A 27,191-nucleotide genomic window follows, 5' to 3' on the forward strand; every position below is an offset into this window, starting at 1 on the left:
GGATTGGTTCCAGGACCCCTCATGAATACCAAAATGCAAGGATGCTCAAGTCCCATCTATAAAATGGCACAGCTCAGTGGGCCCTGTGTATCCAGGGGTTCTGCATCCACGGATATGGAGGGCCAACTGTACCACCCCCTGAAGCCACACATCTGAAAAACCAGCACTGCTAGCCAGTTGGCACCCCCTCCTTGAGGTCTGTATGCCAGCCCCACAGGGCCCTTCCTCCAGAAACCCAGCACCAGCCCAGCAGCTTCCTCGTAGAGATCTAAGTTCCAATCCCTCTATGAACTTCTCAGTCTTAATTTGTCTCTTTGCTTTGTTCCCCAACCTTAGAACTGCACTTCTGGTACTTGTTCCCTCCATGATACCTTAGTATTCTCCTTGGCCTCTCCATTTCTCTAGTTAGCAACTTGATTCCTCCTTAGGGAATTCTCTCTTAAAATACCTGTGTGTCACCCTGACTGAGACAGCTTATCTGTCTTACGAAATTATGTCACCTTTCTGAAGGTAGACTCTATCAGTAACTATTCTCTATGTCAGGGATCAGCAACTGCAGCCCGTGGGCCAAATCGAGCCTGTGTCCTACTTTTGTAAGTAAAGTGTTACTCAAACATAATCACACCCATTCACTTTCATATTGTCTATAACTGTCACTTTGCAAAGGCAGAGATGAGTAGTCATGATTGAGACCACATGGTCCACACCACCTATAATGTTTGCTGTCTGGTCCTTTATAGAAAAAGTTTGCCAACCCCTATCCTACATCTATAGTTAGCAGAATTTTTGGTATTTAGTAGACATGCCAATAAAAAATGTTAAGCGAAAAAAAAAAAAAAAAAAAAAAAAAATGTTAAGCGAAAAAAAAAAAAAAAAAAAAAAAAAAAATGTTAAGCGAGGGAATATATGGAGGAAAGAGCCAAAAAGGGAGATGGTAAAAAGAAAGAACAAGGAGGAATATAGAAAAATTTACATTTTAATGGTGATGAAAATTTTATTTATTGAGGTCCAGATCAGATATAGGGGAAAAAAAGAAAGTTAAATTGGCAAAATTTTACCTTTCATTAATTTTCTGTTTAAAAATACAAAAAATCATGTAAATAAATTTTGCTTAAAATATATTAACCTTTTAATTGAACTGTTATAAAAAAACATTGAAATTATATCTACTATGTGTACTTGAATTTTTTTTAATCCATGAAATAAGTTAAAATATGGCAGTATGAGAATAATAACTTTTTAGAGTTGACTGAGAATTTTAAACAGGGCACAATAGAACTGAAGTAGACACATAAGTTGGTGTTTATGACTTTTGGGCAATGTAGTTGATTGTGAAGCCATTTGAGAGATGTTAACAGCTACACATACTTTGTAATATACATTTAGTGACTGAGATCAGTAAACTTTTTATGTTCTGAAGAAACTAGTTTACTGATAGTATTTATTGAATAATTTACTACATTTACAATTCCGTACATATCGTGCCCCAAATCATATGCTGTAAAATCTTAGTATAACTTCCAGTACAGTGAAGCACTTAAAAAATACTCTGAAAATAACATTGAGTCTATCAGAAATAGTGGTTGAATTTGTCAAAAACATTCTATTAGTAAGGAGTTGAGTAGAATTTTAGTTTTACTTTTTGGTCATTACTGAGATTCATTATTGTACATTTACCTAGAGAATAGATTATCCCAACCAGAGCTGCTTTCCCCCTTCTCTGAACTCCTGTGTGTATCTATTATAATAGTTTCCCATTGTTGCTACAAAACATTACCGTACACTTAGTGGCTGAAAACAACACACAATTATTATCTTACAATTCTGAAGGTCAGAAGTCCAAAATGGGTCCAATGGACGAAAATCAAGGTGTCAGCAAGGTGCATTCTTTTTTTTTTTTTTTTCCGATATGTGGGCCCCTCACTGTTGTGGCCTCTCCCATTGCAGAGCAACAGGCTCCGGACGCGCAGGCTCAGCGGCCATGGCTCACGGGCCCAGCCGCTCCGCGGCATGTGGGATCTTCCCCGACCGGGGCACGAACCCGTGTCCCCTGCATCGGCAGGCAGACTCTCAACCACTGCGCCACCAGGGAAGCCCCCAGGGTGCATTCTTTTTAGGAGCTCCTAAGGGAGAACGCTTCTTGCTTTTTCCAGCTTTTAGAGGATGCCCACATCCCTTGGCTTGTGGTTGCATCACTCAGCCTTTGCTTCCATCATCACGTCTCCTTTACTGTCTCTCTTATAATGACCCTGTGATTACATTGGGCCCACCCAGGTAATCCAGGATAAGCTTCCCATCCCCAAATCTTTAACTTAATCACATCTGCAAAGTCCCTTTGCCATTGTAAGTTAATGTATTCAGGGGATTTGGGGAGGAACATGGACATCTCTGGGGGCCTATTATTCTGCCTACCACATCTTTCTTATTTTGTTTAGAATCATTGAATGTCAGAGCTGAAAAGGACATTGGATGAAAACTTATCCAATCCCTTTACTTTACACATGAAGAAGCTGAATGAAACCAGAGGCTGTTTGTCTGCCTCTAAGCACTCTTTAGGTGTGAATCAGGCCTAATTTATGTTTTGTATGCCTAACTATACTTACAATAATACCTTGAACATTTTAAGTACTCAGTAACTATTTATTGCCTGAATGATTAAAAGGTTAGTGATAGAAACCAGATATATCTAGTCTCTGACTCAATTATTTCAAGTTAGTGCTAATAGAAGTTTATAAAAAGCCACTGACATTACCATAAAGGGTAAAGATTCATTTATTATTATATTTTGTAATTAAAAGGAGGAAATTATTCCTTCTTAAAAATAACTACCTTTTTTAGTATTCCATTTCTCTGTCTCTTGTTTTTCTAGAGTAACTCATGGAATCCGGATTTAGTTTCTTTGATATTCATTGCCATTGGGCTGGGTTGATAAGATAAACCTGTATTTTCTGTAATGCATATTTTTCAGCTGTGTCCAATATTTAGGACAATTTAAAAATCAATACTTATCTTTTAAAAACTATTTCATAACTTTAGGAAAAATTTTAGAAATTTAGGTTTATTTTTTTACTTATAATTTTTCTTCCCTTGTTAAGGAAGGATAGTTTGGACTCTTGGTTAAAATAAAATGAAAAAAAATTTTTTTAATTAATTAATTAATTTTTGGCTTCGTTGGGTCTACGTTGCTGCACACAGGCTTTCTCTAGCTGCAGCAAGCAGGGGCTTACTCTTTGTTGCGGTGTGCAGGTTTCTCATTGCGGTGGCTTCTCTTGTTGCGGAGTGCGGGCTCTAGGCGCGTGGGCTTCAGTAGTTGTGGCATGTGGGCTCAGTAGTTGTGGCTCGCGGGCTCTAGAGTGCAGGCTCAGTAGTTGTGGCGCACGGGCTTAGTTGCTCCGCGGCATATGTGATCTTCCCGGACCAGGGCTCGAACCCATGTCCCCTGCATTGGCAGGCAGATTCTTAACCGCTGCGCCACCAGGGAAGTCCCAATAAAATGAAAATTTTTTTAAAGTTTATCTGGCATTTCTTTTTGAAAAACATTAAAACCTAGATTTTAGGTTTAGATTGTCATTCAGATAGATGAATCACTTACTATTTTCCAAGAAAAAAAGCTTTGTCTGATACTTGTGCAATGACTGATTTTCTTTTGTTAATATTCTTGTAGTTTATATAGAATCTGATTTATTGTTATGTGAGTTTGGATATATTAGGCATGGTTCTTGAAATAAAATACACCAGAAGCATTATGTTCTAAGCATTTAGAGTCTTTTCTTACTTGTATCAGCATGGTTTTTCATTGGCCCTATACATTTATACATGTCTAAATCATATACACGTTTCTACAAATACTAAGATTGCAAATAATTCTATTTTTATTTTGTCTACAAGAATGGTACATGTAAAGTGCTTAGCAACTGTAAAAATGGACCATGGTAAAAGTGCCCAATAACTGATAATGTTTATTATATTGTCATGCTGTCCGTGAGAAAAATGTTAATTATAAGTCAACTTTAGAATACATTCATTATAATAAATTATATTCATTGGGTGAAAACATAATCTGACTTTTATTTTCTTGGCAGCAACTTGAATTGGTGGAACCAAGTGGCTGGATTCACGTTCCTTTAACTGATAATCATAAGAAGCCAACTCGCACATTCATGATACAGATTGCTGTTCTAGCCAATCATCAGAATGGAAGAGATACCCACATGAGACAAATTAAAATATACACACCCGTGGAAGAGAGCTCCATTGGTAAATTTCCTAGATGTACAACTATTGATTTCATGATGTATCGCTCCATAAGGTGACCTTGAAATAGAACAAAAGTCATTAAACATATCTTTATCTTGTCAGTAAAGATTAAATCTGGTATCTTTATTGAAAAATGGATCAATTATTTTGCAATTTTTTATGCATTGAAAAGTATTTTATTGTAACTTTAATAAATAACTTTTGGGTCATACTATGTTTATTTTCTTTAACATATAATAAAGCTCACATATTTTATAATTATTAAAATGAATTTGAGCCAATCATTAAATTTTTCCTTATATCAAAAGAAAACCAGTTGAACTGAAAATTTTTAAGGTACACACAATTTTTTACTAACTAGGTAATTATTTCATATAGTGATCATGCATTACAGTAATGATTTACTGCGTGTTTGGGAACAAAACTATGTTTTACCAATAGATATTATCTTTAATAGGCCAGAATTATTATTTTTTTCTATCCAGAGGAAGCTTCTTCTATTCATACTAGGTCTTTTTAAAAACTGTGTCATAATAAGCTTAGCATTCAGTGTGTGATGAGAACCATTCTGATTTGGGGAATGTAATTAATTGTGTCATAATTACTGTACTCCCATGAAATACTTTTAACCCTAGAGTTGTCTATATCCTGATATTATGTCAGCAATTGCCAATATAATCTGCTGTTTATTCTAATTCTAATGCTGTTTATAGAATAGTTAGTTTCAAATTTGTGTCTGACACTGAAGCATTCCCTAAGGGATAATGTAGCTCACGAAAATTTTAAAAATATATGAAATTGTTCTTTACATATAAAAATATTTTAAAGTCCCTTAAATGAGGTTTCTTTCCATGGTTTAACATGAGTCGATTTGATTCTGTATATCTCCCCCCAGCACCACCGGCTACCCCATATCCTTACTTTGGGGGAGACAGAACTTCTCCATATTGGCTCTTTTTTTTTTCTTTTTGTGGTTGTGCCACATGGCTTGTGGGAATCTTACTTCTCCGACTAGGGATCGAACCCGAGCCCTTGGCAGTGAGAGCATGGAGTCCTAACCACTGGACTGCCAGGGAATTCCCACCATATATTGGCTCTTGTTTGGGAAAGATTCCTCAGAGGTTCTTGCATTACTGGGTAGACTGAAGTCTTAAATTAGCAAAGTTTAGGAAATACTTATGTGTTTGATTTATTCTGGCAGAGTACTAATTTACATGGATGCTATAAAAAATGAAGGTTTCATTTTTTTCACTCAGCAGAATCTCAGCTCTTTTTTCTATGAGTTCCACAAAGAGTTTGTCATTTTCATTCTGTTGTCTTTAAAGTAAGAAGCATGGTAAGTGACTGTATGATCACCAAAAAGTCTGTAACCAAAACTCATTTGAGATCAGTGAGTTACTCCCAAGCCTAGATGTCAGATGCTGGGAAGGGTAGAAGAAACAGATGGATAGGAATTAAAAGAAAAGGAGAGAATCAAGAAAATAAGAAGAGCAATATATACTTGGCACTGTATTGATGTTCTGCGTTAGTCTGATAAGGAAAACATTCATGTAAACAACAGGCAGAGTCTAAGAGGCAGAGAAATCTAATAAAAAGTACAGGAAGTCTTATTAGTAATAATGTTACTACTTGCTAACTGCTTTTTAAAAATTTGCTTAAAAGAAAAAAGGAGGAGGACTAATTATCATTTACCTGATCCAGTCTGTTGTTTCCTACTATTAATAGTTTGTGAAAAAAACTCCCAAAATTAGGAAGAATTAAGAAGAATGTTGGGAAAATCACTATGTTTTCTAGTTCTACTCCCTTTCCCTGTTTTTCATAAACCAGCTGAGCACCTCATTAGGCATGGGAAAACTTGGTAGCCCAGGATTGTGGAGGTAATGCGTCCCCTTATTTTAAGGATTATCTGAAGTTCTGATAGACCATGTATTACATTAACAATGCATAATTATCTGAAGCAGTTTCGTTTCTCTTTTGAAAGAGCAAATTATATAGCCAACAAAAGATTTGTATCTAGAATATATAAAGAACTCTTCTTATCACTTAACAGGAAGAAGACAATCCCATTAAAGTGAGCAAAAGATTTAAACAATCATTTCATCAAAGAAGACATATGATTGACAAATAAGCGTATGAAAAGATGCTCAACTTCATTGGATGTTAGTGAAATGCAAATTAAAATCATAATGAGATACCATTTCACAGCCACTAGAATGACTGTGGTTAAAATGACAACGAGGAGGGGGAAGGGGAAGCTGGGACGAAGTGAGAGAGTGGCATGGACGTATATACACTACCAAATGTAAAATAGATAGCTAGTGGGAAGCAGCTGCCTAGCACAGGGAGATCAGCTTGGTGCTTTGTGTCCCCCTAGAGGGGTGGGATAGGCAGGGTGGAAGGGAGATGCAAGAGAGAGGAGAAATGGGGATATTATGTACAGCTGATTCACTTTGTTATACAGCAGCAACTAACACAACATTGTAAAACAATTATACTCCAATAAAGATGTTAAAAAGAAAAAAAAGACAGTTGCACGTGTTAGCAAAGATATGGAGGAAATGGACCTCTTATCAGACTACTGATGAGGAGGTAATTAGTGTATAACCACTTTTGGAAAACATTTTGGTAATTTCTTAAAAAGTTAAACATATACCTGTGTATGGGTATTTACCCAAGAGAAAAGAAAGCGTATGTCCGTACAAAGACTTGCACATGAATGTTCATAGCAGCTTTATTTGTAGTACCTAAAAATTGGAAACAATGCAAATGTTGATCAATAGGAGAAGGTATAAACAAATTGTGGTAAATCCATATAATAGGATACTACTCAGCGATAAAAATAAATGAACAGTTAATACATGCGACAACATGGATACATTTACAAAATAATTATGCTGAAAGAAAGAAACCACAAAAAAGAGTATATAGTGTATGATTCTTTTTTTTTTTTTAATTCTAGAAAGTACAAACTCATCAAGTGATAGAAAGCATATTAGTGGTTGCACAGGATGGGGAGCAGACAGAAGCAAGAAGGCATGAATTATTTGGGGGGATGACAGAAATGTTCATTTTCCTGACAGTGGTACTGGTTTCACAGCTATATACATAAGCCAAAATTTATCAAATCATACGTATGTGCAGTTTATTGCATGTCAATCATACCTTAATAAAGCTGATTTAAAAATAGCTTATTCTACCTGTTTCACATAGGAATCACCCAAAGAGGCTAGATTTGACAGTTATATTTCTTACTGTATAGGATCTGAGAATAAAAAACTAACATTGAAAAGCCATCTTAACAGTTAATAAAACAATGACAGCAAATTCACGGATTCATCCGTAATCAGTATACTTTTTGAGTATTGATCGAACTGCAGTTATGAGATTTAAATATTTAAATTATACATGTAATTGAAGTATTAGACACTTTAAAAATCAGCTTATTACCTGTGGAAATACTGTCACAAGGAACTCTTTGTATAAAACTGTGGAATTTTAAAAGACAGCAGTTCACTGAAGGCTAATAAATACCCAGCTCTAAAAAGACTAATAGATATTGAATGTTGAATTAGACATAATAAGGAAACCAAAGTAAATCTGATGCAGACTTTGCTTTCCAGTTGCTTATAGTCTACTAGGGGAAATAATAGGTCTCCGATAACCAGATCAGAAATTAGACTGGTAAGATCTCTAACTGGTGGATGGAAAAGAGAGAGTTAACTTCCTATTCAGAAGTTAGAGGTGAAGCTAAAAGAAGGCATTGTGGAGGAGGTGGAACTGTAGAAAGAAAGACTATTTGTAATATCAGCTAGTTATTCACTTTTTAAGCCTATTCTTGAATCCAAACTATCATTGTTTTTACGTGAATAACAACAATTAATTTGAAACAGATGATTTGTATGTTAGGAATCCAGTGATGTTTTGTACTTTTGCTCTCGTTTGAAAGATTCCAACAATTAAAACACAGACCAATCTTGAAAAGTAATTTTAGACACCATGCCTTCTGTTCTTTTAGCCATTATGACTACTAGTTTAGTACACATTAATACACTACAGTATAAATTTTTATGAGTATAAAATTTTATAATACAAATATTTGATATGTTTCTAGTGTTTTAGAAAATTTTACTTTAAATTCTTAATAACATGTTGGCTTATTATATGTCATTTTTAATTGAATTCTTGGTTCAATTACCTTTTAAAAATGATAAAAGTTGCAAAATATGTTAAATTAAAGCATTAGGGAAAATAATACTTTGTAGTTGTGGTTATTTGGAGACACTTTTGCTTTGTGGAGCTTTTAAAACAAGTTAATCTTCTTTTGCCCACATTGTTTTGATTTTCCCCACTCCTACTATGACTCCCTAGAGTATGGTGTTTGGAAGTGTTTGCTGTACAAAGCTGTTTACCAGCCATCTACAAGGAAGCTCTCTGTGCTTCATGATCTGCCATTTAGTTGGGCCTGCTTCTGTACAATGGTGTCTAGAAAGCGTTAGAGAGAGGAAGACAACAAAGGAAAAACCTCAGGGATTAGTTTATTAATTATCCATGATAATGATTTATTCTATTAACAGGACATATCTTAAGGCTAATTAATTACAACTCCCCCCCACCATAGATCTAAGAAAATGTCTATAACCCATGGCAATTTTGTAAGAAAAGTTGAAATTATTTTTTAGTAATACTAACCAGTCTGTATTTCAGTTTTATGTGAAAGTACCCTCCCTTTTTTCTATGGCTAATCCTGCCACCATTGTTTGTCTTCTCTTGTCCTTTCTGGTTAAAAGAATCAATTTACTATTTCTCCAACATAAGCAAAATTACAGTTACACCAACTTAAAGGTATTCTATCTTCTTATGAAATCTTTTTCTGAGTGAATTGGTATTTCAGGAAATGGTATTTCACATCATGTATAATTGAAGCTCTAGTATTTAGCATCTCAGTTGTTTTCATTACTGCATTTGTGGCCATAAGCTTTCCACTGATGCAGTTCAATGGTGACCATAAGATGTTTTTCCACTATGTATTTGCTTTTCCGGTGTTGAGAGCAAATTACGATTCTCTCCCTGTGGTCCTAGAAATAACTCCCCCAACTGTTTTTATAGACTTTATTCTGAGACCAGCTCTCCTCTGTACCCTGGCATTCATCTATAGCTGGAGATCCAGATTTTAACAGATCATTTCCTGTTATTACTATAGCAGTATCAAAATACTGATCACTTACCAAGAAGCAAAATATCCAAAACACTGAAGTAGAGAGTTCAGCCAGCTGTTTGTTTTTCAACTGTTAAAATTTATAAGAATCACATGTTAAATGAATATGGAGAAATAATGAAATAGAGGGTAGGCTCAGTAAAAGGAGGATGATAACAAGCCATCCAGCTATTAAGTTATAACACACTCAGGTGTCTACCAAGACAAAGGAAAGGAATTTTACTATTTATCTAAAAACAGTGCTTATTTTTAAGGTAGCATTCAGTAACTGATAAGAGATGCAAGGAAGTCCTTGTCATGAAATTCAGAAGTCTTCTTTCATTTTTTTCCATCATCCAGGCTGTTTAGAACAAAATTCATCATTTCTTTCTTGAAATGTTCAACTGTTAGACTGGTATTTGGGTGTAATTTTTACTCTTCTCCTTCATCTTTACATACTCAGTAACTGTAAGCCCTGCAGATTCTTTTTCCACATTAATTATCACTTTTGGTTTCACCCCATTCACATCATTCTAGGTCAGTTCAGTCTTACCAGAAAAGAAACGACACCAGATAAAACTTTCTAATGTTGCAAACTGGAATAGATGCTAACCGCCCTGTGAGTTCTTTAATACACATGCACATTTCCAGAGGTAGGAAATGAATATCACGCTAAATGAGAAGCTCCAGTGCTCTCTTACCCTGTCCAACTAGTTCTAAGCCAGTCTATTAGACCCACTCTTACTCCTAATTCTAGTTCTGAATCCCTTAGCTGCTGGTAGCTACTTCTTGTTTGTTCTCTCTTGGCCCTTTGGAATTTCACGATAAGGACTATTTTTGTAGCTCCAAACTTGTCTCCCCTCAGTGTTGTTTCCTTAGGCCACGTTGGGTAAGTTTTCTTTATTTTGATCAACTGAATAGTACTCTCTATCCTATACTATCTCTAATAACATAGCTGATCATGTTAGTAACACTGTGCCAATGAAGAAAGATAAATACAGTTTGGCATATGACATTTACTAAGGCTGGAAAGCATGCAATACATTTTATAAAGAAATATTTAGAGGGGAATAATCCACATGTCATTTTGTCATTATTAAGGATACTTGATTACTCATCCCTATTAAATAAAAAAGTTGTTGACTCTACAATGCTGTGATCAGTTGTACTGCATATAGTCTCCAGGAGAAAATTATTGCATGTTTTTTCAAACAATCAACCTATACGATTGAATGCCTTATATCCTGTGTAGAATACAAATAAGTAGAAAACGTGTTTCCTATTCAGAAAGAATTTACAGTCTAGCTGATGATAGCTAGGAACACAGAGACATTCACACATACTTAACAAAAGGTAATATTGACTGAAACAGATAAGTATTATTTTAATAAGGACAAATATCACCAATGCCCAGGGTAGTCAGTAAGGTTCTTATGGACGAGAGAGAAATTCATGTACATAGGGGTATCTGAAGAGGCCTTCTTCTTAGGTTATGTACAAGTTGAGAAATAGTGAAGATGAAGGTCAAAGTATCACCTTCTTTTCTAATAGACAACAAATTGAGGGATGTGTTTTTAAGTCTTAGCTAATTTGGGCTTTTCTAATAATGAATCCTTAAGATTCATGTCATAGCTGGTTGCACTGAATGGGTCGGGGAGCTCCCTAGAAGGAGAATGGAACTGAGCCATATAGCTTCAATTATTCTTCCTATATTTACAAATCAAATGTTTACCTCCTTGGGTATGGAGTAACGGGGTGGAGAGAGGCTCCGAGTAAAGGAACTGAGTTTCCTTTTAGTTGGGAATCATCAGGAGTGGGGAAGAAGTGTTCCAAAATTTATACTCTGGTTCCAGAACAATGTGTAGGTTTAAGTGGGGAGAGAGAAAATGGGAGAGCATTTTAGGCATGGAAAGCTGTACACATTTGTGAAGGAATGAGGAGGTTATATTCAGACTACAGTAAGCAGGGTGTTAACTTTAGTAACTATGTAACATCAAGTTATAAGATGGAAGAAAGGTAGGGCAGGGTGGGGTCAAAGTTTAATCTTACCCTGTTATGTATAGGGTAACTATAGTTTTATATGCATACCCTTATATTCCTCTTATATTTAATGCTATATTAAAACTTTGGAGGAGAAAAGATGCAATGTGGGCAGCCTAACACCCACCACCATTATAAGTTGTGAAGGAGACCATGGAATTAAAAACTATTTTTTGAAGCTAGTTTTATGTAAGTCAAAATATTTAGTTAATATTTGCCTTACATAATTAAGATTGGACCTTGGAGAAGACTATCAGAAGTTTGCCTGGATAAACAGTTGGGTGGAAATCTGTGCTTTTCCAAAGGGCATTCCTCAGAGGATGATGCTTGTGGAATCACGGAAATGTCCACCCAGTTTGGATCCACTGTTCCATGTTCCCTCCATTCCAGACGTTTAGATAATAAAGGAAATCCTTAGAAAAATCCACTTGTAAGCAAGACCATCAGAAATCATACATACATAGCCCCAAATAAGGCTCTCAAGTGGCCATTATAAAAAATTTAAGTTCTTGGAATATGGCATGTTATGTGTTTAAACAAAGTCATTAGTAGAAATACAACTTGATTCCTTTGGGTCCAATTTGTGCTTGTCTTACATCTAATTACTTTTGGATTCAAAAATAAGAAAGACTTCTTTTAGAAATGAAGTCTTTGAAACAGTATTAATTCATACTATAATCCCTTTTAAAGATATGTTAACTGAATCATGAAATATACTAATGATATGAAGAAACAATATAGTGTAAGCACAGTTTCTTGTTTTAAATAATAGTAAACATTTTGCATATGCTTTTTGTGTAGCTAGTGAATATAATAAGAGGAAATATTATTTTAATGGAAGGGTCCTGTGTGTGAAATTTTCTATTATTTGCAAGCTAAAAGGAAGTGACTCAGTAATATGGGAATTATATGAGCACTTGAATCCTATCTATGTAATCTTTGGCCAATTTTATCAGCCTTTTTCTTTCTTTCTCTTTTCTTTTCTTTTTTTTTTTTTTTTTTTTTTGCGGTACGCGGGCCTCTTACTGCTGTGGCCTCTCCCGTTGCGGAGTACAGGCTCCGGACGCACAGGCTCATCGGCCATGGCTCACAGGCCCAGCCACTCCGTGGCATGTGGGATCCTCACGGATCGGGGCACAAACCCTCGTCCCCTGCGTCGGCAGGCGGACTCCCAACCACTGTGCCACTAGGGAAGCCCAGCCTTTTTCAAGTGTGTGTGTGTGTGTGTGTGTGTGTGTGTGTGTGTGTGTGTGTGTGTGTGTAGCATAACATATACAGTGAAATGCACCAAACACTAGCTCAATGAGAGTAAGGTCAAAGTGGATATCCATGTCCATGCCAGCGGGTAACATACCTTCTTGGAAGCCCTCTTCATGTCCCATCTCCACCACTATTCCCTTCCTCCTTTCCAAGATTACCCTCTACCCCTAATCAAAGAGTGTAGCTAAGTTTTACCTATGTTTAATGTACAAAAATATACATTATATCCATATGTATATACAAATGTGCAATATATTTTCTTTTGTATTGGTTTCCTTTTACTCAGCATGATTTTTGTAATATATATTTACTGTAGCATGTAGCTATAGTCTGTTCATTTTTACTGCTATATATCTAGTATTGTATTGTAGGAATATACCATAATTTATTTATTCACTCTACTGATGTTGGTTATTGTATTTTCCCATTTGAAGCTATTACAAAATAATGCTGTTATGAAATTCTAGTGCCTGTCTTTTGACTCATATCGTATGTGCATTTCCATTAGATATGTATATAGGAGCCATATAGTAGCTTGCACAGAGGGTACACGTATGCCCATCGTTTGTAGGTAATGCCTGATCACTTTCCAAAGTGTATGTATCCATTCACATGGCAACAGCAGGGAGTAAGAGCCCTGCTGCTCCCCTTACTCACCAATCTTTAGGATTGTTGATCTTTTAAATTTTAGCCACTTTGGTGAATGTAGTGTTACCTTATTGTAGTTTTAATTAGTTATTAGTTCCCTAATAACTAATGAGGTCAAGCCACTTTTCGTATGTTTGTTGTCAATTTGGATAGCCTCTTTTGTGAAGTATTCTAGTCTTTTGCTCATTTAAAAAGTTTGTCTTTATTTTCCTTATTGATCTATAAAAGTGCTTCACATATTCTGGTTATAAATGCTATGACAGTTATAAATGTTGTAACTATTTTCCCCTACTCTGTGGTTTGCCTTTTCATTCTCTTAAAGATGGGATCTCTTAACGAACAGAAATTATTTTTAATGTAAACCAATTTAATAATCTTTTCCATGATGTTAAGTGTTTTTTTGAGCAGTAAGAAGTCTTTTGCAACCTGAGCATTATGAACATATCCTCTTACATTATCTTCTAAAAGCTTTATTTGCTTTGTTGTAGATTTAGATCTGCAGTCCACCTTATATGATAGGACTTATATTTCAATTTTTTTCTTCCCTATATGGATATCCAATCGACCCATCACCATGCACTGAAGAACATAATTTCCCATTGCTCTACAATGTCACCTTTATTTCAAATCAAGTGTCTATATGTGTATGGTATGTTTTTGAGCTCTCTATGCTATCCAATTTGTCTATTCTTGCATCAAAACCATACTGTCTTTGTTGATTTGTAATACATTTTTTTAACATCTTTATTGGAGTATAATTGCTTTACAATGGTGTGTTAGATTCTGCTTTATAACAAAGTGAATCAGCTATACATATACATATATCCCCATATCTCCTCCCTCTTGCATCTCCCTCCCACCCTCCCTATCCCACCCCTCTAGGTGATCACAAAGCACCAAGCTGATCTCCCTGTGCTATGCAGCTGCTTCCCACTAGCTATCTGTTTTACATTTGGTAGTGTATATATGTCCATGCCACTCTCTCACTTCGTCCCAGCTTACCCTTCCCCCTCCCTGTGTCCTCAAGTCCATTCTCTATGTCTGCGTCTTTATTCCTGTCCTGCCCCTAGGTTCTTCAGAACCACTTCTTTTTTTATTAAGATTCCATATATATGTGTTAGCATATGGTTTTTGTTTTCCTCTTTCGTAGAATGAGTTTGGGAGTGTTCCTCCCTCTGCTATATTTTGGAAGAGTTTGAGAAGGATAGATGTTAGCTCTTCTCTAAATGTTTGATAGAATTCGCCTGTGAAGCCATCTGGTCCTGGACTTTTGTTTGTTGGAAGATTTTTAATCACAGTTTCAATTTCAGTGCTTGTGATTGGTCTGTTCATATTTTCTATTTCTTCCTGATTCAGTCTTGGCAGGTTGTGCATTTCTAAGAATTTGTCCATTTCTACCAGGTTGTCCATTTTATTGGCATAGAGTTGCTTCTAGTAATCTCTCATGATCTTTTGTATTTCTGCTGTGTCAGTTGTTACTTCTCCTTTTTCATTTCTAATTCTATTAATTTGAGTCTTCCTTTTTTTCTTGATGAGGCTGGCTAATGGTTTATCAATTTTGTTTATCTTCTTAAAGAACCAGCTTTTAGTTTTATTGATCTTTGCTATCGTTTCCTTCATTTCTTTTTCATTTATTTCTGATCTGATTTTTATGATCTCTTTCCTTCTGCTAACTTTGGGGTTTTTTTGTTCTTCTTTCTCTAATTGCTTTAGGTGCAAGGTTAGGTTGTTTATTCGAGATGTTTCCTGTTTCTTAAGGTAGGATTGTATTGCTATAAACTTCCCTCTTAGAACTGTCTTTGCTGCATTCCATAGATTTTGGGTCATCGTGTCTCCATTGTCATTTGTTTCTAGGTATTTTTTAATTTCCTCTTTGATTTCTTCAGTGATCACTTCGTTATTAAGTAGTGTATTGTTTAGCCTCCATGTGTTTGTATTTTTTACAGATCTTTTCCTGTAATTGATATCTAGTCTCATAGTATTGTGGTGGGAAAAGATACTTGAAACAATTTCAATTTTCTTAAATTTACCAGGGATTGATTTGTGACCCAAGATATGATCTATCCTGGAGAATGTTCCATGAGCACTAGAGAAAAATGTGTATTCTGTTTCTGGATGGAATGTCCCATAAATATCAATTAAGTCCATCTTGTTTAATGTATTATTTAAAGCTTGTGTTTCCTTATTTATTTTCATTTTGGATGATCTGTCCATTGGTGAAAGTGGGGTGTTAAAGTCCCCTACTATGACTGTGTTACTGTCGATGTCCCCTTTTATGGCTGTTAGTATTTGCCTTATGTATTGAGGTGCTCCTACATTGAGTGCATAAATATTTACAATTGTTATATCTTCTTCTTGGATCGATCCCTTGATCGTTATGTAGTGTCCTTTGTCTCTTGTAATAGTCTCTATTTTAAAGTCTATTTTGTCTGAGAATTGCTACTCCAGCTTTCTTCTGGTTTCCATTTGCATGAAATATCTTTTTCCATCCCCTTACTTTCAGTCTGTATGTGTCTCTAGGTCTGAAGTGGGTCTCTTGTAGACAGAAAATATATGGGTCTTGTTTTTGTATCCATTCAGCCAATCTGTGTCTTTTGGTGGGAGCATTTAGTCCATTTACATTTAAAGTAATTATCGATATGTATGCTCCTATTCCCATCTTCTTAACTGTTTTGGGTTCGTTATTGTAGGTCTTTTCCCTCTCTTGTGTTTCTTGCCTAGAGAAGTTCCTTTAGCAGTTGTTGTAGAGCTGCTTTGGTAGTGCTGAACTCTCTCAGCTTTTGCTTGTCTGTAAAGGTTTTAATTTCTCCATCAAATCTGAATGAGATCCTTGCTGGGTAGAGTAATCTTGGTTGCAGGTTTTTCTCCTTCATCACTTTAAATATGTCCTGCCAGTCCCTTCTGGCTTGCAGAGTTTCTGCTGAAAGATCAGCTGTTAACCTTATGGGGATTCCCTTGTGTGTTATTTGTTGTTTTTCCCTTGCTGCTTTTAATATGTTTTCTTTGTATTTAATTTTTGAGTTTGATTAATATGTGTCTTGGCATATTTCTCCTTGGATTTATCCTGTATGGGACTCTCTGTGCTTCCTGAACTTGATTAACTATTTCCTTTCCCGTATTAGGGAAGTTTTCAACTATAATCTCTTCAAATATTTTCTCAGTCCCTTTCTTTTTCTCTTCTTCTTCTGCAACCCCTGTAATTTGAATGTTGGTGTGTTTAATGTTGTCCCAGAGGTCTCTGAGACTGTCTTCAGTTATTTTCATTCTTTTTTCTTTATTCTGCTCTGCAGTAGTTATTTCCATTATTTTATCTTCCAGGTCACTTATCCGTTCTTCTGCCTCCGTTATTCTGCTATTGATCCCATCTAGAGTATTTTTAATTTCATTTATTGTGTTGTTCAGCATTGTCTGTTTCATCTTTAGTTTTTCTAGGTCCTTGTTAAATGTTTCTTGCATTTTGTCTATTCTATTTCCAAGATTTTGGATCATCTTTACTCTCATTATTCTGAATTCTTTTTCAGGTAGACTGCCTATTTCCTCTTCATTTGTTAGGTCTGGTGGGTTTTTATCTTGCTCCTTCATCTGCGGCGTGTTTTTCTATCTTCTCATTTTGCTTATCTTACTGTGTTTGGGGTCTCCTTTTCGCAGCCTGCAGGTTCGTAGTTCCTGTTGTTTTTGGTGTCTGTCCCCAGTGGCTAAGGTTGGTTCAGTGGGTTGTGGAGGCTTCCTGGTGGAGGGGACTAGTGCCTGTGTTCTGGTGGATGAGGCTGGATCTTGTCTTTCTGGTGGGCAGGTCCACGTCTGGTGGTGTGTTTTGGGGTGTCTGTGGATTATTATGATTTTAGGCAGCCTCTCTGCTAATGGGTGGGGTTGTGTTCCTGTCTTGCTAGTTGTTTGGCATAGGATGTCCAGCACTGTAGCTTGCTCGTTGTTGAGTGAAGCTGGGTGCTGGTGTTGAGATGGAGATCTCTGGGAGATTTTCGCTATTTGATGTTATGTGGAGCTGGGAGGTCTCTTGTGGACCAGTGTCCTGAAGTTGGCTCTCCCACCTCAGAGGCACAGCACTGACTCCTGGCTGCAGCACCAAGAGCCTTTCATCCACACGGCTCAGAATAAAAGGGAGAAAAAGTAGAAAGAAAGAATTAGTAGAAGTAGAAAGAAGGAAAGAAAGGAGGGAGGGAGGGAGGAAGGAAGGAAGGAGGGAAGGAAGGAAAAAAAGAGAGAAAGAAGATAAAGTAAAATAAAGTAAGATAAAATATAATAAAGTGGGCTTCCCTGGTGGCGCAGTGGTTGAGAGTCCGCCTGCTGATGCAGGGGACACGGGTTCGTGCCCCGGTCCAGGAAGATCCCACATGCCACGGAGCGGCTGGGCCCGTGAGCCATGGCCACTGAGCCTGCACATCCGGAACCTGTGCTCCGCAACGGGAGAGGCCACAACAGTGAGAGGCCTGCATACCGCAAAAAAAAAAAATATATATATATATATATAATAAAGTTATTAAAATAAAAAAATAATTATTAAAAAATTTTTTTTAAAAAACGGACGGATAGAACCCTAGGACAAATGGTGGAAGCAAAGCTATACAGACAAAATCTCACACAGAAGCATACACACTCACAAAAAGAGGAAAAGGGGAAAAAATCATAAATCTTGCTTTCAAAGTCCACCTCCTTAATTTGGGATGATTCGTTGTCTATTCATGTATTCCACAGATGCAGGGTACATCAAGTTGATTGTGGAGCTTTAATCCGCTGCTTCTGAGGCTGCTGGGAGAGATTTCCCTTTCTCCTCTTTGTTCTCACAGCTCCCAGGGGCTCAGCTTTGGATTTGGCCCCGCCCCTGCGTGTAGGTCGCCGGAGGGCGTCTGTTCTTCGCTCAGACAGGACGGGGTTAAAGGAGCCGCTGATTCGGGGGCTCTGGCTCACTCAGGCCGGTGGGAGGGAGGGGCATAGAGTGCGGGGCGAGCCTGCGGCGGCAGAGGCCGGCATCACGTTGCACCAGCCTGAGGCGCGCCGTGCGTTCTCCCGGAGGAGTTGACCCTGGATCCCGGGACCCTGGCAGTGGCGGGCTGCACAGGCTCCCCGGAAGGGGGCTGCAGATAGTGACTTGTGCTCGCACACAGGCTTCTTGGTGGCGGCAGCAGCAGCCTTAGCGTCTCAGGCCCGTCTCTGGGGTCCGCGCTTTTAGCCGCGCCTCGCGCCCGTCTCTGGAGCTCCTTTAAGCTGCGCTCTTAATCCCCTCTCCTCGCGCACCAGGAAACAAAGAGGGAAGAAAACGTCTCTTGCCTCTTCGGCAGCTCCAGACTTTTCCCCGGACTCCCTCCCGGCTAGCTGTGGCGCACTAACCCCCTGCAGGCTGTGTTCACGCCGCCAGCCCCGGTCCTCTCCCGGTACTCCTACCGAAGCCCGAGCCTCAACTCCCAGCCCCGCCCGCCCCGGCGGGGGAGCAGACAAGCCTCTCGAGCTGGTGAGTGCTGTTCGGCCCTGATCCTCTGTGCGGGAATCTCTCCGCTTTGCCCTCCGCACCCCTGTTGCTGTGCTCTCCTCCTTGGCTCCGAAGCTACCCCCCTCCACCACCCGCAGTCTCCGCCCGCGAAGGGGCTTCCTAGTATGTGGAGACCTTTCCTCCTTCACGGCTCCCTCCCACTGGTGCAGGTCCCGTCCCTATCCTTTTGTCTCTGTTTATTCTTTTGCCCTACCCAGGTACGTGGGGGGTTTCTTGCCTTTTGGGAGGTCTGTGGTTTTCTGCCAGCGTTCAGTAGGTGTTCTGTAGGAGTTGTTCCACGTGTAGATGTATTTCTGGTATATCTGTGGGGAGGAAGGTGATCTCCGCGTCTTACTCTTCCGCCATCTTCCCGGAAGCCCCGAGTAAAACATTTTTCTTCACCACCACCTCTCCCAACATTCAAACTACCCTGTTAGCTTTGATATGTTGGCCAATATTCTCCAGAGCCTATGTAGGTAGTTTCTTGCTCTACGTCAATGTTTTTGCAGGTACTTTTGAGGAAGGAGCCTCAATTTACACATTTCCAAGAGGAGGCCATTTTTCCCCACAGTAGCTAACTCTTAAGTGCATTCACAACTTTTTATTATTACATGGTTTCAAAGTAATTCAGTGGCAAATAATTCAGTGTTTATATTTCTGGTTTTGCTTTGATCTTTCCTCAGAATGCAGTTATTAATCTTTCCCTTAACAGCTGTTCACCCATTTTTCATTTTTATGTGTGCTAAGGAATGCAGAATTTGTAATAGTTATCAGAATTTGGGGGAATTTTAGACTAATTAGTTATATGATAATTCTCTTGGTTATAATTATTTAGTAGTCTCTAACAGCTATTTCTATTGTGTTAACTTCTTGGGTTTAATCTGCTGTTTTTGGGCTACAGAATCTACCTATAGTGTGTAGATAGATAGATATAGATACATGTTTTCCCTATAGATATATGTTTTCCCTTGTTTTTAAATCTTGGATTGTGAGCTGATCTTCAGCAAGGCTTTATCTATAAATTCCTGTGCAGTCTGGGTTAAGAAGGTTATCCCAGGATAGCTTGGGGTTTACTTTTGTATGCTTAGGGGATCCCTGGCTTAGGACTTCGTCTTTTGTAATTTCTTGACTTGTGGCTTCCTAGACGACATGTGACATAAATCCAGTCCTCTGTGTTGTGTAGGCCCATATTATGAATTCTCAAGAGATTTATTTTCCCCACTCAGAGCCCAACCACAGGTAAGATAGTTTCCCTATTGTCTTTTGTTTTCTTTTGCTGGTGGACAGATTTTTTTCTCCCGAGAGTTTAGCACTTCCAGTTTTATGTGGGGAATCTTAGTTTCAATTCTCCATCTTGCAAGAGCCAAGTTATTGTCTATCCTCTGCTTTCCCTTAGAAACCAAACTCCTAGATTGCAGCCACTCCTCCCCACCCACCATTCAGGCAAGCACAGGGTAACCTACTCATTGTCAGTCAAGTTTTCAGTTGCTTCATTATTCCTGGCACCTGGATATTTTTCTTTTATATGAGCTTAGCTGTGCTTTTTTTTTTTAAAGTGTGTGTAACTTTTCCCAGCATTTCCAGTTGATATAGCAGGAGGGTTTTTAATGTATAATCTGCCATATTGCTGAAACTCGAATCTTGAATTCTTTCCACATCTATAAAGTTTTTTAAAAATATCATTGACTTTTCATAGTTTGAGTGGCCTTAAAATGGCATACTTTCCCTCTTTTGATTTAATAAAAAAATGGTACCTAATTCTGATATTACTAGACCTTGCCACATCGTAAATTCTACTCAGAGGCACAAAGGAAATAATTAACTGAAGATTGATAGAAGACTAGCTCTTTTATCTTGGTCTGAGAAAGTAACCTTGAGAATACATCCCATGTGAATAAATAACACCGCATTCAGTATGGTGATTACCTTGGGGCCCAGGGGAAAGAGGAATTGAGAAATGAGATCATTATGGGGGTTCAGTTACATTTGTAATGTTTTCTTTCTTAAGCTGAATAGTGTATACCCAGGGGCTTATTATATTCTTTATATTTTTAAAAATATATATCTGAAACATTTCATAATAAAAAATGATTGTAAAAGGAATTATCGCCATAATGAAATTGTACCATATCTTCTTTCATTCAATGGAAGATACACGGGGCATTTGTCATTGTCACGTGCATTTGTCAAGTGAAAAGATAGTAGTTTTCCATCCTCACGAGGTTAAAGAGTAAGTTACTTCAATTACTGTTAAGATTTAGTCATTTCCATATTAGACTCTGTTTCCTCATGCCTGTTAAAAATGTCATATGATGCAGCAGAGCAAATAAGCCCGTGGGCTACAGCTACTGAGCCTGCGCTCTAGAGCCCACAAGCCACAGCTACTGAGACCACGTGCCACTACTGAAGCCCACACGCCTGGAGCCCATGCTCCGCAACAAGAGAAGCCACCACAGTGAGAAGCTCACACACTGCAACAAAGAGTAGCCCCTGCCCGCCACAACTAAAGAAAGCTCGCACTCAGCAAAGACCCAACGCAGCCAAAAATAACATAAATAAATAAATTTATAAAAAATAAAAAAATGTCGTATGACTGACCATAAATTTTAACATGTCGGGTGATCATGCTCTTTCCAACTTGGGGGGTAATTCTAGCGTTATCCAGAACAACAGGATAAATCTGGAGCATCTTCTGTGCTAAAAAGGCCTTTTTAAGTGTTTTTGCAACAAAATCCTCTGCTGATTTTCTTTGTTCATGTTGATTACAAGCGCTACTGTTTAGTGATCTTGTTCACTCACATCTCTTCACCCTGAAATAGGAAAGAGGAAGGAAGGGTTGGCATATAGAGGGACCCAGGTTCTTTCAAGTGTTTACTGAGGCCTGGTACTCTTCTTGATTCCTTGTGCAGACTCCCTCTTGTCCTCATAACAACATTAAAAATAGTTAACATGAGACTTTCCTGGTGGCACAGTGGTTAAGAATCCACCTGCCCATGCAAGGGACACGGGTTTGATCCCCAGTCCCGGAAGATACCACATGCCGTGGAGCAACTAAGCCCGTGCGCCACAACTACTGAGCCCGCATGCTGCAACTACTCACACCCACATGCCTAGAGCCCGTGCTCTGCAACAAGAGAAGCCATTGCAATGAGAAGCCCGCACACCGCAGCGAAGAGTAGCCCCTGCTCACCGCAACTAGAGAAAGCCTGTGCGCAGCAACAAAGACCCAATGCAGCCAAAAATAAGTAAATAATTAATTAATTAATTTAAAAAAATAGTTAACATTAACTGAGCACTTTCTTTGTGCTAGTTGTTATGATAAAGCATTCTTTGTGCATTATTGTATTTAATCCCACAATATTCCTGTAATTATCATTATCCCCTTTTTAGAATGAAGGAAACAAGTTGATTAGTTTTACTAAATTGCGCAGTTACTAAAACTAAGTTGAATATTCTAAGTAATTCTGAAGTAGCTCTCGTCTCTCTGTCAAATATATAATATATATGAAACAGGCAGAGAGAGAGAGAGAACAAGCTTCTTTTGTTCTATATTACATCATCTAGTTTGGATACCACATAGCAATAACTTAATATTACTTGAGCATCAGAAAGATTGATGTAGCTGTTATGAAATGTAGGATTTAGCTGATTTCTATTTACAAGCAGTAAAATTTGAAACAGGAAAAGACAAGTAATGGTTCATCAGGGTACACGGGTGGTTGGAGGGCAGAATACTTGTAAGAATAAACTGCCTCAGGCCGTGGTAAAATACCTATTGATGCTGATGGTATGTGTGGATAAGACAGGTATGTGGCCTCTGGTTTTATGTTTTCTGTCATACCAAAGACTATTAAAAGGATAATATTGTCCTGGGAGTCTCACCTTTGACCTAATCAAATAAAACCCTCCCCCCATCACTACTGTTAGGAGAGAGGGGGTGGTGCAGGATGGAGACACAAAGATAAAAAAAATATAAAAAGTTGCCCAGGCTGTAGGAAACATCCTATTTCTTTACAGATTAAGCTCATTGCTTTTCAGAAAAAGAGAAAGAAAGAAGGAAGAAAGGAAGGAGGGAAGGAGGGATAGAGAGATGGAGAGGAGAAAAGATGGATCAAATACAGAGAAAACTATTCACTTCTATTTCTCTCTGTTACTTAGCGAAGAAGATGCTTGCATGACTCTTTTGCGACTTTATAACTTTGAAAAGAAATCAAGTGATTTCATTTTAACAGAGCCTTGTAAATAGCAAGGGATCTCATTCCCCCAAGCTTTCTTAGAGAAACTCACGTATCTCCAAATTTCTTCTTGAACTATTCTTTCTGTTTCATACTGAGGCTTGTGTTTATTTTGCACTGTTTCAGTAATTCTGGGCCTGGGACACTTAGACATTGAGGGGCCCTTCATTGGATTAGCAATAAATCATAAATGAGTAAGTATAATCTCAATTAAAATAGTAGTTCCTCTGTCCAGTTTACCACTGACATGTATGTGATCGAATCTAAATCCTACTATGCAGGATTCCCGTGGTGGTCCAGTGGTAAAGAATCTGCCTTGAAATGCAAGGGACGCGGGTTCAGTCCCTGGTTGGGGAGCTAAGATCCCACACGCCTCAGGGCAACTAAGCCCACACGCCACAACTACTGAGCTCACGCGCCTCAACTAGAGCCTGCGTGCTGCAAACTACAGAGCCCACGCACCCTGGAGCCTGTGCACCACAGCTAGAGAGAGAAAACCTGCACGCCACAACTACAGAGAAGCCCGTGTGACACAACGAAGAGCCGGTGCACCCCAACAAAGATCCCATGTGCCGCAACTAAGACCTGACGCAGACAAAAATAAATGAAATAAATAAATAATAAATACATCTTTAAAAATAATAAAATAAAATAAATGCAACATAGCAGCAAGTTTTTAAAAAATCCTACGATGATAATATTATAATAATTATTAATAAATTAATAAAACATTGGCTCATAAGACCCAGAGGCATGATTATGGGTGTGAGCAGATGTCTTCTTTTGCCTTCAGAATTTCACAGGTGTCCAAAAACATTGTAAAGATGCAAGAAGGGGCCAGTCTAAGGACAGGTGCCCTGGGGTGACCAACAAAGAGCTCTGCTTGCATGAATATTTTGCTGTTTTGTAGTTTTAAAAATTCGCAATTAAACTAAAATTAGGTCTTGTGGAAAATTGTGAATCTCTTTTCTCCAAACTTTCTTAGAAAGATTCAGGCATTTTCAGTGCTCTCCCTGATGCCAGATTTTGAGCTCTCTATTGTCTGATTCCTTGGGCAGCTGCTACCTTACTACCCCTTCCCTTATGTTTCTGATGAGAAAAGTAGAAAATTTTATTAGAAATCTTGCAGTCCTTTTGAAACTCTCATAAAAATTTCTTTTAAAAAATGTGTGTCCATTTTCTGTACATAGAACAGGAAAGTGAATTATTCAAATATTTTGTAATGTACTTTATTGTTTACAAAGCGCATTCATGCCCATTGTTTAAAGCGAATTCGTCAGGTAGTTAAGGTGGGTCGTCCCATGAGACAGATGAAGCTGAAACCACTGGTAGTAAATGACCCAGGGCTTCTGACTCCTCACCTTGCACTCTTTCCTTATTTTAATTTATTCCTTGACTAACTGCCAATGAAAGGCTTCCATTTAAATGTGGATTCTTGGGTTTTCGTATCTAATATTAACTTTTTGAAATTTTACGGAGTCATTAGAACTATAAGAGTTGATTGAGGGACAAGCAATTGTTGATGACAGTCTACCTCCATTAACTGACTTTGCTTTCTTTTCCTGTGTTTGTTCTGGGTCTCAGAAGTACAAGATCAAGTGTGAATGTAGTATGGGGAAGACTTTGTCACTAAACAAACACTTAACTGATTGCTGCTGGATGGTAGGCGTATAATAAATGGCAGCTTCAAAGAACATTTCAACATGATACAGAGGGAGATTCTTAATTCAAGATTGTAAAATTTAAACACTTTCATTAATGGGAGCCACGTGGGGCTGCACACACTTTGGGTCACTTCTTTCTAGAACTTTGGTGCTCAAGATATTCCTGTGTCATCCCATGAGAGCGGTGTTAGCTCCAAGTATGCAACTGTGATGCCCAAAGGTTGTGAACTCTAACACCATTGTGTTTATTTTTATGAGAATTAGGTCAAGATTAGCCTAAGCAGAGGCATCACATTTTTTATTATCAAAAATTTTTATATTATCAAAAATAATTAGGATCACAGCAAAATGGGAAATAAAATGTGTTTTATACTGAATCTTTACAGATGGATTTTGCAAAGGACAGTTAGTTAACCATAGATCAACTGGGGATACATTTTTAATGATTTGCAGGTAGTTTAGGGAAAAGCTAAATAAAAAAATTCCAGCCCCAACTGCTCTTCTAAAATGGGATAAGGACTATAGCTATGAATTGAAATAACCTGTGAATTTTTCTAACCAAAATAAAAATACCAGTTATGAAATATTTCTTTTACTCATTGCCAATTCTTTAATAGTCCATTAGGTATTTCTAGGAGGTGGAGTAGTTGAAATGAAAATTTGAGCTCAGAAAGCTGAAAGGCCAGAATCTTGGATAAACTGGCTGAGGTGAGATAGAACTGGGTGTGAAAGGAGGCTTTTTCTGTGGTAGATTTGCCTTCAAACTGGGCATGTGTTTCATTTGGATAAGTCTTTGAAAGTTCCAGGAATCATTGAAAAAAGAGACTTGAAGGAACTTAGAAATAACTAGTTTAATCCTACTGCAGCCAGAGAGTAGGTCACTTCATGGAGAAGGCATTCAGTTGTTTCTGTATGACTTAGCCACACTCCACTGTCCTTTGCAGATTAAAAGTTAAGTAGCTCAACTTGGTTAAAGAATCCACTCTTTTATCTATCATTCTATCTCCACGTTAGACCCTTGTTATAAAACCAGGTTTCTTGTATACTACCTCTCCTGGCCTGATCCAGAAGTTATTGATTGACTGTGTTGTCCTTTATGTCATTGTTTCTAGGGAAAGCTGGTCTTTACACTCTATTTCATTTCAGCTTCATGGTCAACATTTAAGAACATTTCAGTCTTTCTGTCATTTGAACTGGAAATGCTGGCAATAACAGGGTTAGTAATTATACGATTGGTAATTATGTGTCCAGTAGTGAAGCTGAATATAGTTTTATTTGTTACATTTTCCTCTAGATAGTTCTAGGAGTGATTTTTCAATTCCCAGGTCCTTTTCAGAACTAGCCTTTAAAAAACAAAACAAAACAAAACCCTTAACTACAATGAAAGCAGTTCATTTGCTCATTTACAAAACAGAAACAGACTCACAGACTTAGAGAATGAACTTATGGTTACCAGGGGGAATGGTGGCGGGTAGGGGTAGATTGGGAGATTGGGATTGACATGTACACACTACTGTATTTCAAATAGATAACCAACAAGGACCTACTGTACAGCACAGGGAACTCTGCTCAATATTCGGTAATAACCTAAATGGGAAGAGAATTTGAAAGAGAATGGTTACATGTATATGTATAACTGAATCACTTTGCTGTGCACCTGAAACTAACACAACATTGTTAATCAACTATGCTCCAATAAAAAAAAGTCAGAAAAGAAAGAAAGCAGTTCATTTATAAGAGCCCCTTTTTTTGGGAGCCCACTTATAACATAGGGACACTGGCATGGTATTTTTATTTTGGTTAGAAAAATTCACAAAAAATAACTTACATAGGTAGGTTAAAAAGAAGATGCACTCATATGTGGCATTATTTCATTGAGAACAATTTCATTCTAAATTGTAACTTTTATTCTTTTTTTTTTATGACTGCTTCTTTAAATAGCAGCCATTCCTGGTTTCATTCTTTAAATACCACCCTAAGGAGCAAAGCTAAAATAGGTACCTTTAGCTTTTTTGTACTGTAGAGATTTTATTTTAGAAAAAAGAAATCAAATTTCCTTGGGGCAAAAATTGGAAATTTGGTTTTACACAGGGTTCTTCAAACTAGTAGCTACCCAAAGAAAAAAATGAGATAGAATTATGGAATGTTAGCTCTAAACACCATTTAGTTTAATATCTTTACTTAACAGTCAAAGAAACTGGGACCTTATTGGCCAGCCAGTTCTCTAGTTGGTTATACTGATGGGTAGTGGGGACGTCTGTGGGGATTTCTCTTAACTCAGAATGATTCTGTTGCACCCAGTGTATTTGGTTGTATTTGGCTTCGGAAGTGGTGAAAGAAGGGAGGCTAAGAAAAAACAACCCATGACAGCTTTATGGCCAGCTCGTTAAATTAAATCCTTCGCTTGA

General features: G+C 37.8%; 1 protein-coding gene across 2 annotated transcripts in view; it reads left to right on the top strand.

Annotated features, from left to right (window-relative positions):
• Window positions 1–14,245, top strand: part of ANAPC10 (anaphase promoting complex subunit 10) — an 83,765-nt gene extending 69,520 nt beyond the window's left edge. The window contains exon 6 of one of the 2 annotated variants that reach the window (XM_089912412.1): window positions 4,083–14,245. In XM_089912412.1, the coding sequence (XP_089768538.1) occupies window positions 4,083–4,313 (231 nt within the window). In that variant the 3' untranslated portion in view covers window positions 4,314–14,245. The remainder of the gene's footprint in view (window positions 1–4,082) is intronic. The other variant, XM_022599631.2, reaches the window with a different exon arrangement.
• The last annotated feature ends 12,946 nt before the right edge of the window (window positions 14,246–27,191 follow it).

Source organism: Delphinapterus leucas, chromosome 5 (assembly GCF_059928025.1).
Source record: "Delphinapterus leucas isolate spDelLeu-1000000601 "Yukka" chromosome 5, BTC_Dleu_Yukka2, whole genome shotgun sequence".
Taxonomy (NCBI): Eukaryota; Metazoa; Chordata; class Mammalia; order Artiodactyla; family Monodontidae; genus Delphinapterus; species Delphinapterus leucas.